This window comes from Talpa occidentalis, unplaced genomic scaffold (genome assembly GCF_014898055.3).
Source record: "Talpa occidentalis isolate TD23 unplaced genomic scaffold, MPIMG_talOcc4v2.1 talOcc4.12, whole genome shotgun sequence".
NCBI lineage: Eukaryota > Metazoa > Chordata > Mammalia > Eulipotyphla > Talpidae > Talpa > Talpa occidentalis.
The window spans coordinates 55145579-55164626 of NW_023601212.1; the positions used below are offsets into that span (position 1 = coordinate 55145579).

The following is a 19048-nucleotide window of genomic DNA, read 5'->3' on the forward strand; positions in this document are numbered from 1 at the left end:
AGCTTTCACATGTAGTGCAGCAATCAGGTGCATGGCAGGCAGGGGTGCTGGGGTTGGGGTGGGGGGGGGCAGGAGGCCCATTGGCCTCCAAGGCCTGGGCATGTCTTCACTCTGGGCTTCTCTCTGCGTTCTTTCTCCCCTTCTCTCGCTCCCTTCTCTGCTTCTGCCTCTGCTTTTCTCAGTCAATATATCAATACTGAGCCATGGCCCTCGAAGTAAGTAACACAACTTATAACAATGTAACGATTGCAGGTACCCACCATCAGGCAGGGCAATCCTAATGGCAGGAGGGCAGAAAAGCCTGAAAATCGTTTACCCTACACTCAGCGATCAAAAAAGACAAACTCATGCCATTTGCGGCAACATGGATGGTATCTCCTCTCAGAGCTGGAGGGGATTATGCTAGTCGAAATTACACGGAAAAAGATAAATACCAAATTCTCACTTATGTGGAATATAGAGATATCAAACAAAAGGTCAAGAAAAAGTCAAAACTAGTGAGGTGACCGCAGAACTGAGGGATACAGCAAAAGAGGGGGCAGGGGAGGGTGGGAGCAAAACAGGGGTTTTGGGTGATATGGGTGATGTGGGTGATATGGTGGTGGGAGAACTTTGGGGCCTACAATGATGTAAGAAAAAAAGTTTAATTAATAAAAAAATAAATAAAATGGGCTCTTTATATAGAATCAACCTAAATGCCCATCAATAGAAAGTTGGATCAAGACAATGTGGTATAGCCACACTGTGAAATACTATTCAGTCATAAGAAAAGATGAAATGCTGCCATTTCCAGCAAAATGGAAGGAAGTTTGAGAGAATGAATTACATGAAGTAAAGCAAGTCAGGATAGCAAAGAGAAATGTTGGAATTTTACATAGTAGCTGATTCAACAAAGTAAAAATACTTATAAAAACTAGTGGAAGTTAATAACGAAGGTGAGATTTCTGAGGTTTAAAGGGAGTAGGAGGGAGAAAGGGTCAAGGAGTGTGGGGGGATGGTAGTGGGGAAAAATGTCTTTTGAGAGATAAAATATATTTATTTATTTTAAAAATATTGGTTTTTAATGTTTTTTTAAAATATTTATTTATGCATTCAAGATCTGGGGCACAGGCCAGAGGTGTGAGGGGTGAGGGAATTCACCTGGGACAGGGCAGGGAATGTAACAGGAAGACTGACTGAAACACACTGCTGAGGGGAGCAGCGGGTGAGACAGGAGAAGTCTGCTGCGCCATGTGGGTCACCTCCCTGGCTGGGGATCGAACTCATGCTGCAGAGGCTGAGGATAGCTTCATAGGTTGTGTCTTAACTCCTTGTGCCACCAGGGAGGTCCTAAGATATATTTATTAAAATCGTTCTGTAAATATTTTCTCATTTCTTCTCTGACAAAACAATGAGCTATCACATTAAAGTAAGTTAAAAAAAAATGGGTCCTCTGAGTTTGGGGGAGCTAGAGACTTACTGAAGAAATCTTTCCCCCTTTCATTTTGCATGTGATTAAACTATACAGGTTTTGGTAGTGATGAAAGTTAACATATTTTCATAATTAAAATGCCACATAATGTAGCCATATAGAAGGAACTTAAAACAAGGGAACTACTCACTGACCTTTGTCTGAAAAAGGAAGGATTAAGAACTGAAAGTTCTTGTCTTAGTTACGATGAGGGACAATGGATAAATACCAAATTCTCACTTATGTGGAATATAGAGATATCAAACAAAAGGTTTATCTCCTTGTTGCAAAATCTCAGATTTTTAGTTAATTCTCATATAATGGGATGTAAGAAGGACCCACTTGGTTCTGGGCATTTAGGGTCTCATTTTCTTCATTCATTCATTGCCTTTCCACAAGGGCAGCACTCCAAGAAGGGTAAACTATTACAGTCATTAGCTTTCTGAATTTATTTCATCACATTTCCTTGCTAGATAGCTAAGTTTCCTGGTTACTCTGCTAGGGAAGAAGGTTCAGGATTCTTTTTTTTTTTTATGATGAAGTTCACATATAAGGTTTTTTTTTTTTTTTTTAAGATTTATTTATTCAAGCACTGGGTACAGTCAGAAGCGCAGGAGGGTGAGAGAATTCACCAGAGCCAGAGCGGGGAGCAGAGCAGGCAGAAGGACCGAAGTACACTGCTGAGGGGAGCAGCGGGCGGCAGGAGAGGTCTGCGCGCCATGTGGGACCCTCCTCTGGTGGCCGGGGAGCAGCAGGGGATCGAACCAGCATTGCGGAGGCTGCCTCAGCTTCGCAACCCAGCGCTCAACCGCTGAGCCACCTGGGGGGGGGTGGCCAAGGTTCAGGATTCTTAAGATAGAGAACAAGGGTCAGGGCCACCTAGCAAGGGTCTGGGGGAGTGGGGATTGGGGAGTTCAGGGGAGAGGAACTCTGTGGCCATTCATGGGCCACAGCAAACAAAGGTCGGAGGAAAAAGAACTGAACATGAAAATCTGAATTTTCATGAGAATAATGAGCAGCAATGTGACTCACTCCCAATTTTGCTGGACCAGTTCTGCCTTACAAAATTTGCCAGGTGTTGGAATACTCTCTAGGACACTGGCGTGACATCTAAAGTGTCCTGAGTTCTAACTAGCACCTGGTCATCTTGCTGTCGGCATTTAGTAGCTCCCATGGCTTACTTTCCTTTATGATTATTATTATTATTTTTTACCCCCTCTATTCCCGCTCAGTTGCACTTAAGGAGCTGTCCTCTTTCAGTAAAGGATGAATTCTTTCAGTAAATTTAATACCATGGAAACAGGAAGTTACGCAGCCTGTGTCAAACAGGCCCATGGTAAATTCTCATTGAATTAGAAAATGACAGCCCTCTCATTTAGCTACTGGTCTGTGAGTCCTCCCAGAATGAAGAGGGGAAGGGAGAAAACATCCGTCCCCAAAGAGAGTTCTTTCTCCACCTTCTAGTTAGTGCATTTTAGCCATGGTACTGCTACTCTTCTGCAAATGACCCTAGATTTTTCCAGTTAGCAATTGCTCAAGATGATAATTCTCTAATCAGAAGTTCAGGGACATCACAGTACAGAAATAAGGTGAACTGAAAATGTTTACAAAGCTATTAAGTCAACATTATTCTCCTAGTTGCAACGATTTTTTTTTCTTGTTCTTGGGATCTTCTGGGGGGAATTATTTCCAGGAGCAAATCTGCTTCTCTCTGCTGCGTGAGCGCTCGGCAACCCCCTTGCCTGCTCCACCTTCCTGTTGGCGTCATTGGAGACTGACGCTGCAGGCCTCAGAGCTGGCTTTAATCTGTCTCTGCCCAGCTACTGCAGTGGGGTCACGCGGAGGTCAGAGCACATGTTCTTCTCACCGCTCCTGCTTCATATTCACTTTGTTTTTCTCTGGGGGGCTATCAAAGCAGGGGGGGAAACCCTCAGGGGAGATGATAGGACATTAAGGACACTGGGAATTTGTTGAGCTTTCTTTGGAAAGGGGCAAATGTGGCCAGAAAAGTCCATTTCCCTCTCATTTTATCAGATAAGAGAGAATGTCAGCCTCACTACATAAGGCCCTTCTAAGTAGAAATGGTTGTGTTTATTCTCGTATCCCTAAAGTTTAGCATAGGGCCTTGCATATTGAAAATAAACAAGCTTTTGGCTAAGTGGAGGGCAATGCTGGGGCAGAGCTAATGCCTAAAGAGGGAGGTGTGGACAGTTCTGTGCCCTGATCTAGAACGGCCCAGGACAGAAGCATTACAGCGGGCATGGAGTGCACGCCCCATCTCCACCAATAATCTCCTTTCTGATCTAGACATTCAGTTTCTTCAAATACTTGTCCTAAGGCAACTTTGAAACAGAGCAATACAACACAATGAAAGGAGCATGGTCTTTCAAAATCATTTAACAAATACTTACCTAGGGATATATCAATGAACAAAATGGACAAAATACCACCTGCCACGTGGAGTTTATACTCTTATTTTTGGAGACAGACAATATAAAATAAAAATTCACATAATGGGGCCTCCCCTGGTGGTGCAGCAGTTGAGCGCTGCGTTGCGAAGCTGCCCGCAGCCTCTGCAGCACCAGTTCGATCCCCGGCCACCAGTGAGGGTCCCACCAAAAAAAAATTCACATCATGTTAGAAATTAGGTGCTATGGGGAAGGAAGTAGAGTGTAATGGGGGCTCAGCAGTGCAGATGCTGGAGGGAGAAGTCAAGGCAACGGCCCCAAAGTGGGAGCTGCCTTTTTACACCAGGAAAGCAAGGCCAAAGTGGGTGAAATGGATTGGGCAAGGGGAAGATGGTAAGGGATGGGGTGGGGATCAGAGAGGTAATGCAGGGCATATCACATGGGCCTGTGGGCAGGGTTGGTAGATTTGAAACAAGAGTCCTAAGACAGGGACAGGACTCAACGGCAGAACCTTGCTGCTCGCACTGCTGGTAGACAAGAGGTTAAACGAATCTGAAGATGCTGGGCCCAGACACCTGCTGGCATAAATTTCCTTGGCGTTGGGGGTTTTTTGTTTTTGTTTTTTACTAAATTCCCCAGGCTGCACATTCTTTTTTTTTTAAAGATTTATTTATTTATTTATTTATACAAGCACTGGGTACAGTCAGAAGCGAGGGAGGGTGAGAGAATTCACCAGAGCCAGAGTGGGGAACAGAACAGGCAGACTTGATGAAACACACTGCTGAGGGGAGCAGCGGGCGGTAGGAGAGGTCTGCGCGCCATGTGGGACCCTCGCCGGCGGCCGTGGATCGAACCGGCGCTGCAGAGGCTGCGGGCAGCTTTGCAGCCCAGCGCTCAACCACTGCGCCACCAGGGGAGGCCCAGCCTGCGCATTCTTGAGCTATTTCTTTACACCATATTTAGTTGCTGGAGAAGGTAGTCACAGACCAGTTCAAACTGGAGCTGTGGACACAGTCTCCATGAGATATTCCCTCAGAGATGGTCGTGAGCCCTTGCAGGCTCCCCAAGCTGCAGGTGGTTGGTGTGCACAATTAGCAATAATAAATGGGCCACACCAGATGGACAAATGGACTTTAGCTAACTTCACTCTCCTTGCCTTCTCAGCCAGTAAAGTTTCATTCCTTGGTTCTAAACCCCAGCCCTAAAACCTATATAGACCCCTAAACCTGGCTCCTCAGTCTTGCTTAGGAAGGTCTCCCTGGAGCATTATATCCTGCTCTGTCACTTTTCAATAAATATTTCTTTTAACTAGCATCTCAGGTTCCCGTAATCTTCATCTCAAGCTACTCAAGGACCCAAGTTTCCTTTGGGGAACAGGGCATCCTTTTGGCTGGGCATCCCTGAACATTTAGTCTGGATCAGGGCTTCTTGGCTCCCAGTAGGTGAAAAAGGGCCCTTACCAAGGCCCTGGGCAAGACACTCCCTTTCTGGTCACAGGTTTAGCAAAATATGGATTCCCAGATATATTTGAATTTCAGATATTTAAAAGTATGTCTGTCCTAAATATTCCATAATCAGATAATACATGAAAGTATAACTATGTCCTAAATATCCCATAAGTCATGTTTACACTAAAAACTCCATTTTATCTAGCCACACCACCTGAGGGCCATTGTAGGGATGAGTGAAACTGAGTGCCCTTAAATGATCAGATGCAGAGGAGGGATTCCATTCAACTTATAGTTTGAAAGGATCTTCGTGGATGCTTTAGAAGGAACAGAGAAAACTAAAGAGCAATTAAGAAGCAGGGAACTAAATGAGGATGTTGAAGTAATTCATGTCAAACAAGTGATACCGATCAGGTGGTAGGAGAGGGGGTGTTGAGAAGGGATCAGATTCCAGATAAATCGGAGTTCCTGGTCGACTGGGTGCAGGATATGAGTCAGTGACACCACCAAGGATTTTGGCTTGCAGTTAGATGGAGGGAGTTGCAGTCAACTGGGTTACAGAAGACTGTAGGGGGCATGGCTTGGGGTGCAGATGGGATAAATATCATGAGTTTCATTTTGGATAGTTTCAAATGTTGCATGGTGAGGTCAAGCAAACATTTGAGTATGTAGTTTAAAGGAGATCCAGGCTAGAGATATTAATGTGGGAATTTTCAGCATGTGGACGGTACTCACAGTAAGGAGGCTGGAGGAACTTGCCTAGAATGAGGCCTGATGTCCTCCAGTGGTCAAGACAAAGAGGAGACAGAAAGGAGCTGATCAACAAGTAGGAGGGAATCCTAGACAATGTGATGTCCTGAAAGGTGAGAAAGGGTGTCAAATGACACTGGCAAGTCATACAAGATGAGGACAGAGGGCTAACTGTTGGACTCAGCAATGTGGTGACCATTGAAGACTTTGGTAGGAACATTTTTGGCAGAGTGGTGTAGGCAGCACCGGGATGGATTTAAGAGGTATAGAAGCAGCATAATGGGAGACAATATAGACAACTCTCTGGAGAAATAAGATGTTTAGTTCCTGCCATTTATTAAATGTAGTTTTGGGTAAATTAACTTTCTAAGTTCAGGTCGCTCCTCTTATAAAAAAGGAGTAATAGGGGTATAATATGTAAAGGGTATGGCATATACTTAGTAAACTGATTTAACATTATGAGGACACAATATTAACTTGTCACCGTGTGAGCAAGATACTTTTCGATGCCTCAATTTCCTCATTTGTAAAATGGAAGTAATAATAGTACCCACACCACAGTGTTATTGAAAGGATTTAATGAGATAATGTACATAAAGCTTTGGAACAAACTTCCTGTCAGTGCAATAAAGCTGTTATTTACCTCAGACATTTTCCTGTGAAAGCAGGGCCATCTCTTTGGTAAAAGCAGTGCTGGCCAGAAGTGAAGAGGGTGCTGCCTTTATAAAATAATTTCCTCCCTTAGATGCGTTCATTGCACTAATGTGATCTGAACTCATTAACTTTTGATGGCAGCTGTGTCTGCTGCCTTGCCATGTGGAAAGCCCTATGCGAGTGATGGTTATTACAACTGACTCAAGATTTCCTTGTGAGCTAACTTGCTTTGTTTCCACTAGAGTGAAGGCACAAAGGCTAACAGTTGTTCTCCAGCTCCACAGAGAACCTGGAGGGCAGTCTCCTAACACAGACGGCAGAATTCCTGCAGGCATTTATCATTTTTGAGAATCCGGAAGTTACGGACTGTACCCTGAAAACATGCACAAAATTAATGCTCTAAGAAAATTCTTTCAGAATCCAAATACCTAAATTAAAGGAATCATGTACTTTTTTTTTAATAATTTTTTTTAAAGATTTATTTATTTATACAAGAACCAGAGTACACACCAGATGCGCAGGAGGGTGAGAGGATTTACCAGAGACAGAGTGGGGAACAGTACAGGCAGACTAACGAAATCCACTGCTGAGGGGAGCAGTGGGTGTGACAGGAGAGGTCTGCCATGCCATGTGGGACCCTCACCAGCCGGCCGGGATCGAATCAGCGCTGCAGAGGCTGTGGACAGCTTCACAGTGCTGTGCTCAACCGCCTGCACCACCAGGGGAGGCCCAAATCATGTACTTTTTACTGAAGGGGAAAATAAATCATTGCAGCTCCCTGCTGAAGGGTCTTAGGCCTGGTGCAGTTAATAATCCAATGCAATTGTAATCAACAAGTTTTGCTCACTTAACAAATATTTCCCTAGCAGACTAACAAAGTGCGGGGTAAAGAAAATATCAGGCTTTTCTGCCCTTCCGCCATCAGGATAGATGATGGATCCTTGTCCTGAATGCATGCCTGATGGCGGGCACCTGGAATAGGGTGTGGGCATAGGTAGATGGGATTCAGCTGAGCTAAGACTGTGCTTTTAAGGGCGGCGTCACGGGGACGCCAGTAGCAGCAGTAGAAGCCGAAGCAGAAGCTGAAAGATAAGCCGAGAAGCAGCAGAATGAACGCTAGAGAGTCCAGATAGAGTGAAGACTTGCTGGGGGCTGGGAGGCTGGCAGCCCCAGCCTGCCAGCCTCCCAGCCAGCACCCCTGCCTGCTGTATGCCTGGTGAACCCCAAATAAAAAACCTGCAAAACTACTGAGGACTCTGGCTCCTCCTTTACCCGGTCTGCATGGGATCAGAAAACCTGCACTGTGCCCAGTTCTGCCTTTACACAAAGTTACAAGGTCAGGCAGCCTGCCAAGTTTGTCTATCTTTTCCAGGCCATCCCGGATGTCTGCGTTCCTGCCTTTTCCCATCCACTTGTTCAGGAACTTTGTAGCAAATAATGTTATCAATGTAAGGTTATGTATAAAAGAAATTCTTTGTCTGTAAACAGGTGCTCAGACCTTACTGGCCTACCCAGGTCTGGAACCTCATGCATGAGTAATAAAGCTTCTCCTGACCTCACCATTCCTGGAGTAGCACTTGTTCTTCCTTGCCTGGGTAAAAAGCAGAATTTATTTCTACAACATTACTATAACAGATATTTATAAATGTGAAAACATACCTGGAAATACAAAATAAATGTGGCAAGCTGATCTTTATCTTACAGCTTTTTCAGTGGCTGGAGACAGAATTAGTTATTTGTAGTTTCCAAATAGGATTACAGCCTATTAGTGTTTCCCCACTACTCTAAAGGAGTAAAGTTAGACACAAAGCATTGAGTCTAAGTTCTGTAAAAGGGAGAGTTCTGGCAGCTTCCTCTCCGCTCAGTGAGGAGAAACTTAAACTGTGGGAAGATTACCCCATGATAATTACTCTAATTACTAATTACTTCCCCAACAACTCATTATGTCATATTTTTTCCCCAAGAGGTTGAACCAAGTGAGCTTCAAGTTCCATATCCAACTCTAGAACTCAACGTACCCTGAAACAAAGCATTTTCAAGGAAAGGATTTTTTAGCACAGGCTTGGCACCCGACCGCCTGTACTAGAGCGCCACCTAGCAGCGAGGGGAAGGCAAAATCTAATCTCTGAAGAAAAAAACTAAAAAATCCAGCTTTGTTGAAATATTCCTTTTACCAAAACAACGGTGAGTAGTAATTCAGGTAGAGAAATTCTGGGCTTATAATCCCCAAGCTGAAATTTTCATTGGGTTTTCATGCACTATTTTCACTCTTTGGCTCTTAAACAGTTGTTCCTGAAAAGTCCAACTGTGTCGAGTCAGGAAGACAGCATTACCTATATACCCTCAGGGGATGCCCTTTGTGACAACAGGTGACCTTATCACTCCTTCCAAAGACAGCGGGAAATTTAATTTCATTAACACATCATTAGTGAATACATACATATTGGACTACATTTCATAATACACCAGGCTTGCCAAATCAAGATAAACTGATTACTGTTTGTGTTTACAATCAGCCAAAGGAAATATATCACCATTGGAATTTAAGAAACGGGAAGAGGCTTAAAAGGGTTTGACATGTTGTGATAAACAAAAGTCTTTGAAATGTGGCTGAGGAACTTAAGTAGCTCCAATGTGAATGAACTTCCAGTTTCATGGAAGTATTTATCTACAAAACAGCTAAGGTTCACGAAGGCCTAAGTGCTTTAAAAATAAAGAAGTCATGTCAAAAATGAAGACAAATGATTTAGTCAAGAAGCGTGTCAAGTCTCTTTTCACAACTGCACAAGAAAATTTTGTGTTTTGCTCAACTAAGTGCTTTAGGGTCACACATTAAGTGAAGTTTTCAGTTCTGCAGAATCATCACAAAAATTAGACATGTTTAACAGAAGAAATTCCAACTTCACAAATATTTAGATAAACCAAACAAAATGCTGTCACAAACGCCAAAGATTAGGCTACTCATAATTCCTTCATCTCAACAACTTCCTGTTAGCTCGGTAACAAGTTTAGAGAACAGAGGTAGTCATAAATTTGGTTTCCTCACTAGATTATTTATCTAAATGGCATCAAGATATAAAAATCAATCAAGTAAACATTGTTTCCTATAACCATTTTTCATAAATTAAAAAAATTTAAAATTTTTAACAAATATAAAACAAAGTTTATACCAACAATATGCTTAAAGTAATTTTTTTAAATGTATGTTAATAACCAAGACAATTTAGCTGTGAATAATTTTTTTATAGTCAGTTTTGGGGGTAGGTCAATTTCATGTGAAAAGTAGCACACAAATTATGATTCAAGTATTAAGAGAAGTTCTTGATGGAAAAGTTACAATTTTTGTCTACATGGTTAAAAATAGCAGAATTAAAAGTATTCTGGTTCCAAAAGTATTCTGGGCCAAAGGCACCAAAACCTTACTAGGTTGACTGGTGAGTGACTGAATGAGACAACTGACATCTGTCAGGAACAGGGCTAAGTTCAAAGTTCACAGATAGATGCAGGAGCTGTGTGCCTTGGGTGGCTTCTTGGAAAGAGTCAAGACCTGAAAAGGGTAAAGGAAATGAAATCTTTCAAATGTCTTGGTGATGGCTCCTGCAAAACTATGAATAATGCTGCCCACAGGAGTGTACATATAATAAGATGAATTTAATTCCATTTATTTATTTATTTATTTATTTATTTATACAAGAACTGGGGTACAGGCCAGATGTGCGGAGGGTGAGAGGACCCACCGGAGACAAAGCAGGGAACATAACAGGCAGAAATACACTGCTGAAGGGAGCAGTGGGCAAGTCAGGAGAGGTCTGCTCAGCATATGGGTGGCTCCCTGGTCGGGGATCAAACTCGTGCTGCAGTGGCTGCAGACAGCTTCATAGATTGTGTCTTAACCCCTTGTGCCACCAGGGAGGACCCAAGATGACTTTAATTCTGTAAAGATATGTTTGTCAGAAAAGCTGTGCTATACAGTTGTGTAACTGTTAACAGGAAGCTTCAGGAAGATTTTGGTTTCTCATCCCGTAAGATGCTCCCTTTTCAAGATTTTCGCCTGTGGGACTGGCCCACTGTTACTTAAACTGCCCACATTCAAGAATTCAAGATCTTTGTAAACCAATCCCTTCCCCTTCCAGCACCTGAGGGGTTCACTCAGCTATTACAAACACCACCATTCTTTAAATCTGTCTTCTGGCATCAAATCATTTAAACTACACGGGATGAAGTTGTGGTATTTCCCTATGGAAATAGCGAGGAGTTGGCAGATAAGGGAATTTAAGTTGTATGACCATTGGCAGGTTGGTTTGCTAGACTTCAAATTTCCTCATCTAACAAAATTCTAGATCAAAATTCTGTAATTCCCAGTCACTAGGTTAGACAGTGGGACTGCAGACAGAAGCCACTAGTTATCCCCAAGCATTGAAACAGGCAACTGGCATCACAATGTGTGAGAGTCAGAGGGAAAAGGCATGGCTAACTGCAGCTAGAATGGCTCCTCCTTTGATGTCCTGTGATATCCTACAATGGGAGAAGGGCACTGACCACAAGCCATTGGAATCACAATCTCAATGGTTATTAGTAAAGCCACTTCCCTATCCATCCCTAAGGAGTTTGTAACCAGATTTTCCCATATAATCTTTCCCCCATTCCCTCCGGCCCCCACTTCTCAGTCAGTATGTCTTGGGGAACTCCATTACTCCTAACAGATCCTTAAGGCCAAAATGTGAGGAGGGAGGCTGTTCTTGGTAGATGTCAACACATTTTTTCACAATAAAGTATGTACTTAACTCTAAACATATATATATATATATAAATTATGAACACTTTTTATTGCTGTTCCTGCCAATATACAGCAACCTATTCATCTATCATTTTCAAATGATCTAATAAATTTGTTTGGTGTTTTGAGCTACATTTCAATTAACTCTCAAATAAAGGCCACCATTTAGGAGAAGGTAGATAAATGATTGACAGATTGGCCTTTCTAGTCAAAGTCAAGGAGTCAAACTGTACAAGCAAGCCTAAAATCCATTCTTCACGAACTCAGAGAGTGTTAACTATTTATTACTAAAGAGGCTTCTGTCAATGTATGTTGACACCTATCAGTTTGAGATAGCTCTAAATAATTATCTTGCCATTTTCCAATTGGAAGGATTCTGAAAAGGCCTTAAAACGATGATTTTATAATCTGCATTCAACTTTGTTAAGTGTGAAATCTGTCACTGTTAGGTTACCCAGTCGTGGCAGGGTCTGTCTTGGCATTTTAGTGCCAATATGTAGAGAGGGTTACAGTTTGGCTGACTAAATATACACTTCCATCAACTCTTCCACTTAGGACATATTGCTTTTTCCAGATTCACCTGTCCAAGGCCAGCAACTACCATCTGGAGGAAAGCAGTATATTATTACTCAATGTGGCTTACTCAAGGAAGGCTTCAAAGCAGCAATAATCCAAATAAATTTTCTTCTTTAGAAGCAAATTATGGATAATTAGGTATTATAGGAAAACCAGACCTTTTCTAGTTCATATCACAGTTGTATCACATGTGATATTTAACTGTCATATGATATTTAACTGTTCATTGACCCTCCATATAACTTTCCATCATCTGTCTTCTTTAAGGTATCTGACATTACTCACAAAAACCCAAATGAGAACTTGTTTTTTCTGTTGGGTCATCTCTCAATGATGTTTCCAGATATGTGTGTGTGTGTGTGTGTGTGTGTATGCCAATTAATGTATCATCATTTTTATAGGTATATGGGATAAAGGGGAATCTGGATTTTACATTTTTATTGCATTAAGTAGGTTTTCTCTAATGTTTTTAACCAAAAACTATCAGTATTTAGAAACCTTGGATTTAACTTTTGTTTCATGATTACTTAATACTAAGCAAGAAGGTTCAGTCAGTAATAATATAAATTTAAAGGTACTTTTATGTACAAAATATAAAGCTACCTTTATATTATTTAAAGGTACTCTCATCTCATTCACTTAATTTTGCCAACTAAGCAGCTGAGAAGAGATAATTCCTTATTGTAGAAAGAAAGAACAGAACTAGGAGTCAGCTATGTCAGTGAATGCCCAAACAGCGGCTTTTTGATGAGGGTCTAGGACAGAGAGCCCAGGTGCATGCAGCATGCCAGTAATTCACATCTTTCTCTGATTTTACTTCAAAGAAATGCTTATATTGGATTTTTTTAATTTGGAGGTTAAGTCTGGTATTTTACCACAAAGAAATAGGTCTTGCTCACATTCCTTGATTCACCTTTCAGCCTTTTCTCTTCATTGAGTTTATATTACAAGTTCAACAGAATATCATATTTCACACAATTTGACTTCAGAGAGGTTCTTAAGCTGCTGAAATACTACTACATTAAGGCTCCTGGAACTGTGATGACTGCAAAGTTGGCTCAGCAAAGTTTTAATAACCAGCCTCTATAATTTTGTTATCAGTTTGTGAGAAATTACCTACACTGAAAGACAGCTTAATATTCTTGTTTGTAAAATCAAAGCTTCATGGTGTGGATTTACTTAGGAATCTAGTATTTCAAAGACATAATGGTGGTACGGGTGGATCCCTAAATCACCTCTCACTATGATATAGAAGATTTCAAATGAGATAGGAAAAAAAAAACACCTTAAAATGCAGATATCCTTTTTTTTCTGGCAATAGGGAAGCAAGATAATTTTTGTCTTTCTAAACATGGATCACAAAATAGTTTTTCAGTTCTCATTTATCAGTCATGATAGGTCCAAGAAAAAAATTAATAAACACAAAAACTAAAAAATAAGAATGCTTTTAAACCACATTAAACAAAAGTGAACAAAACTAAGTTAAGAATTGCAGTCAATTAAAATGAAAATTAACAAGAATACCAATACTTACACAACAAAGAGAACTGTTAGCATAATAAAGCTAACATACAATACTTACACAACAAAGAGAACTGTTAGCATAATAAAGCTAACATACAATACTTACACAACAAAGAGAACTGTTAGCATAATAAAGCTAACATACAGTCACGCAGAAAGACAGACATCAACTATCAACACTCTATTTGGTCTCAATACCTGCACCTTATTTTGGTCTGGGAAATCACCAAAGCCCTAAGCAGCTGGTTTATTTTTCCTCTCCCTCTCATGCTTCCTTCCTTTTCACACTGGGGCACCAGTGTAGGAGGCTTCTGGATGTGGCTAACCTCGCAGCAGCCCCTAAAGCAGCAGTGGCTGTGCTTCGAGGAATGTAGAGCTTCTGCGAAAGCTGGTGCTCAGGAGACAAAATCAAAGAGAGCTGGTCCATGGTTTCATTACTCGTGCCTTTGAACACTGTAATAGCATGGCTACTAGAAAAATCTTCATTCTTCAGGCTCTCTGGGGAGCTCTCCACTGGGGAAAAAAAAAAAAAAAGACCCAAGTCTTTTCAAGTCTTATCTCCCACTCACTGCCTTCTCTCCCCCACTGCAGATCTTTTACTAACATGTGCAACGATCGTCTTCTGTTAGGTGGTGACAATTAAGAAATCAGAGGATGAGACTCAGACACCAGTCAGTAAGTGGGAAGAAAAGTGAGGATGGGGAATCACGCACTAATATTAAATGAACTACGATCATGATAGGGTAGAGAAGAAGGGGGGGAAAATGCACTTTTGATCAAGGAAGGGAAGATTTGTTTCTAGGACATTATAAAAATAAACTGGATGTAATTCTAACTCCAGGGAAGAGTCTAGGACTCCCCCCACCCCCATTTCCTCCCAGCAATAAGCAAAATGGTGCCCGTGGGCATTCTCTTTTGCCAACATGTTTCCAATTACAAGTCTGTGCCAGTGTAAAGACAAAACTCATCAAGTCTGTGATTGCTAAATTCCAGAAATCAGTAATCAACCACAAAATTAATCCCTTAAGAATGAGTTTTAAATAAGAAAAAGGAACAAGAGATAAATGCTCAAGTCAGCAATTTTTCAGGCTTTGTTCTGGAAAAAAAAAAATCAATGAAGATTTTTAGCAACATGGTAAACCACTGTATTTGTCAATTACTATGTAAACCTACCTGAACCATAGTGTTTTTCTGGGGAATCAGCCATTGTAGTTGTTGAACTGATTGCTGTCGTGGAGAGCTGAATTTGCTTTGGCGGAGTCTGAACGTCATCACGCTCACACTGGTTCTCTTCTGCCAACAGCTGTGACTGGATAAGAGAGACATAGAACTCTTCCAATTTGGGTAATGTGGAAAAATCTGAGGAACCCTTTAAGTTTGGCTGCTACAGAGTGGGAAAATGGGGCAAAAGCATGAAAAGTAACTATCAGTATAATAGAAGAATGAAGCCTGCTTTGTTTCCTTACATACAAACGACAAATTTTTTTTTTCATATAATTAGTAAATAAAACTCCTCACTGTTAATAACCTACACACTCTCTAGAAGAGAGACCATCAATTCAAGAAACATTTATTGATTTCATGTACTGTGTTCCAAGCCTGGCAGGAAATATTGCCACACACAGCCCAGGAAGAGTGGCAGGAAATGAGCAGTGAGCCCCTCTTGTCAGGCACAGGGCTAACTTATGTGCATTTGAACAGAGAACAACTGTTTTGGTGCATCACATCTTCTTGGTTATGGCTTCTTTCACTTAGCATAATGCTTTTGTGGAGGACTGAATAAGCTATCAAATGTCAATCTGCACATGAAGTGGCAGGGGTTTGAACTCAGGCCACCCTATGTTCTCTATGCGCCTTCAAATCACTTCCCAGGAGGATAGGATCCCTGTCCCCAAGGAGCTCATGGTCCTCAATGGGAAACTGTGCCTCAGCTGGCCAGGAAGGGCAGTGTGAAGTGCACTCTACATAGCAAGCCACATGCTAGGAGAAAACCAGGGAACTAGGAAGACTCCTCAGAGGATGTGACAAAACGAAGCATTAAGTGAGAGATAAATGTCCCAGGGACTGAATTTGGGCTGAATTAATGGACCGCCCAATTTTAGCCATTAGATTCTATTGATACATAGGCATTGCTGAAGTAGATATAGTCACAGCAACTTAAACAGCATTTATCTTCGGTGAGGTTAATTGCCAGTAATATGATTAAAGTGACCACACCAGGACTAGGCTGTAACAAACTGACCTAAGTGGCTTGGTGCTGGGGATTTACTTAGAATAAACTGAAACAAGAGTTATACAAACAGAAAGTATAGTGCTTTAGATGTTGTTCAGGCTCATGTTGTAGCAGACATTTAGTATCAGTCCTGTGTTTCTCTGTGACAAAACATCTTGCTCAGTTTCAAACATGGCTGGCGTGAATGTGACTACATAATTATGTAATATGCAAATGGTTACATGTATAGCCTCATTTTGTTGAGAAAATAAACCTATTTTTAAGTGCATCAAAAAGAATAAAATATTTAGGAATAAATTTAATAAAGAAGTACAAGATTCACATACTGAAAATTGTAAGATGCTGATGAAAGAAACTGAAGACTCAAATAAATGGAAAAACATTCCATGTTCATAAATTGGAAGAACATATTTTGTAATTTCCACCCTACTCAAACTGATTTATAGATTCAATGCAATCCCTATCAAAATCTCAATGGCCTTTGTTAAAGAAAACAAACAATCCTAAAATTCATGTGTAACAACAAAGGACACTAAGTAGTCAAATCAATCTTTTGAAAGCAAAAACAAAACAAAACTGAAGACATCCCACTTCCTCATTTCAGAATATATTACAAAGCTACAATAATTAAAATATTATGGTACTGGCATAAAGACATCTATAAACAACAGAACAAAGTAAGAGCTTAGGGGAAAAAAACCATACATACAATGTCAACTGATCTTTGATAAGAGTACTAAGAATATGCAATGGTGACAATGACTTCAATAAATAATGCTGGGAAAACTGGATATCCACAGGTGAAAGAATGAAATTAGACCCTTCCCTTACACTGTAGACAAGAAGACTCAAAATAGACTAAATACTTAAGTATAACACTTGAAACTGTTAAGACTCCTAGGAAAAAAAAAGGGAAAAAATTTCATGAGATTTCTTAAATATGACACCAAAAAGACAGGCAATAAAAGCAAAAATGAGTGAGATTACATGAACTAAAAATCTTCTGCACAGCAAAGGAAATAACACACTCATTAATGACCATATATTGTATGACATTTATATGAAATGTCCATAATATTGAGACAAAAGGCAATTTAGCATTCACCGAGAGCTGAGGGAGGATGGAGAAGGTGGTGTAAATGGGTAAAGGTTACTTTGGGGGCAAAGGGGTAATGAAAATGTTCTAAAATGGACTGTAGTGTTAATTTCACAAATCCGTGTATACTAAAGATAGTTTGAATTGTATGCTTTATTTTTTTAAAAAGATTTTATTTTATTTATACAAGAGCTGTGGTACAGGCCAGAGGCATGGGGATTATTCACCAGAGACAGAGCAGGGAGCAAAATAGGCAGATGGACTGAAAGCACTACTGAGGGGAGCAGCAGGCGAGACTGGAGAGGTCTGCTGCGCCATGTGGGTCTCTCCCTGGCCGGCTGGGAATCGAACCCATGCTGCAGAGGCTGCGAACAGCTTCACAGTGCTGCGCTCAACCCGCTGTGCCACTGGGGAGGCCCCTGAATTGTAGACTTTAAATCAGTGAATGATATGGCATGTGGATTATATTTAAAATTTTTTTTTGAAACTTGTGGAAAACAAAATACATGACTTTTTAATACTAAAATCTGTGCTCTTAAGCAACTTAGATTTCTGGAATAGACTATTCTATGTAATACAGCATATTTTATCATTGCTGTCATACAAAGCAACCATTTCTGCAGGAAATATATACTCAGAAGGTTTATTTTATGCAAATTTGCTTTACAGCAAGTGTAGACCTCGAGCCTTTTATTTTCCATTTAACACACACAAAAAAAGCCATATTTTTCATTATTTTTTTTAAAGATTTATTTATTTATACAAGAACCAGGGTACAGGCCAGAGGCATGGGAGGGTGAAAGAATTCACCAGAGACAGTGCTGGAAGCAAAACAGGCAGATGGACTAAAAACACTGCTGAGGGGAGCAGTGGGTGAGACAGGAGAGGTCGGCCATGCCATGTGGGTATCTCCCTGGCCGGCCAGGAATCAAACTAGCACTGCAGAGGCTGTGGACAGCTTCACAGCACTGCGCTTAACCCGCTGAGCCACCAGGGAGGCCCCATATTTTTCATTATTTACAAAAACCATCCTGCTGTTTTTATGCTTAAATATGTTTTTAACATATTTAAGAAACATAAAATAAATGGGTTCTGTTCCAGGCTTAGTGCTTTCTGCCAAAGTCAACATAAAAAAAACTGGTCTAGCTGACAGGGTAGACATAGTGTTTAAAATGTATGACAAAGTTTATGAAAACATCTTGTTTCTCTAACTCTAACATATAAGTTTAATTGATCTTTAAATTCCAGGTTCAAAATTTCCTTCTGAATGGGTGAAAAACATTTAATGTCGTTCTGCCAATTGCTAAGAGGGACCATTAACCAGAATTTTACTTTCTAAAAATAAGAGCACTTCCTCATACAAATATCTGTAACAAAACATTAGAATTTACCTTTGGGATTCCTGGTGAGCCAGTGTTATTTTCCTGAGCCCCCACTCCTTCAGGTTTTTGAACTTCTTCTTTCATTCCATTTACCAGGCCTGAAGACTGCCATGAATCATCCCATACATCTTTGGGTGTAGAGAAACACCAATCCTAAAGAGAAAGAATTGCAACAATAAGCTGAACTATAATGCTACATGACCCAAACAAGAGAACTTGGGCAAAGTAAAGGCAAGGAGGCAAAGTATATTAAATGAGAAAAAGTATTTATTAAATTTCTATATCAGTGTGACTTCCCTCTTGTTTTATTGGTCCTTACCCACTATCTTTAACTCTTTTGAACACACAGGTATAAAAAGGAAACACCTCTGTTTATAGTATTTTCCTTAATACCGTTTTTATAGCTAGATGAATTTTCAAAATCACCTAGTATTTAAATGGCACAAGCACTAAGGAGCAACTTAACTGCATATATTTCTTCTTTCTTGTATGATTAGGAAGAAAATTAAGTTTTAAATATATAGTTAGACCCCCAATATTAGCAAATATTCTCACTGCGGAGATCCAGAGGTTCTATGACAAGGTTAATCAAAATAAAAATATAATTAGGGCAAGCAGTTTATTTATAGATTCTAAGGCTTTGACTAGGTGCCAGCGTAAAATGAAAATCATGATTGGAAGGTAGTAACTAGGCACAAGTCCGTGGTTAGTGCCCCTGCTTCATCCTACCACAACCATCTTCTAAAAACC

At 40.6% G+C, this 19048-nt stretch overlaps 1 protein-coding gene across 10 annotated transcripts in view; it reads right to left on the reverse strand.

Moving 5' to 3' along the window:
* Window positions 1-13668: 13668 nt before the first annotated feature.
* TDRD5 (tudor domain containing 5) overlaps window positions 13669-19048 on the reverse strand; it is a 58352-nt gene continuing 52972 nt past the window's right edge. For 9 of the 10 annotated variants that reach the window (XM_037506377.2, XM_037506376.2, XM_037506370.2 and 6 more), the window contains 3 exons: window positions 18308-18451; window positions 14761-14971; window positions 13669-14100 (listed from right to left, as the gene is read on the reverse strand). In XM_037506377.2, coding sequence (XP_037362274.1) covers window positions 13853-14100; window positions 14761-14971; window positions 18308-18451 — 603 coding nt within the window. In that variant the 3' untranslated portion in view covers window positions 13669-13852. The remainder of the gene's footprint in view (window positions 14101-14760; window positions 14972-18307; window positions 18452-19048) is intronic. The other variant, XM_037506373.2, reaches the window with a different exon arrangement.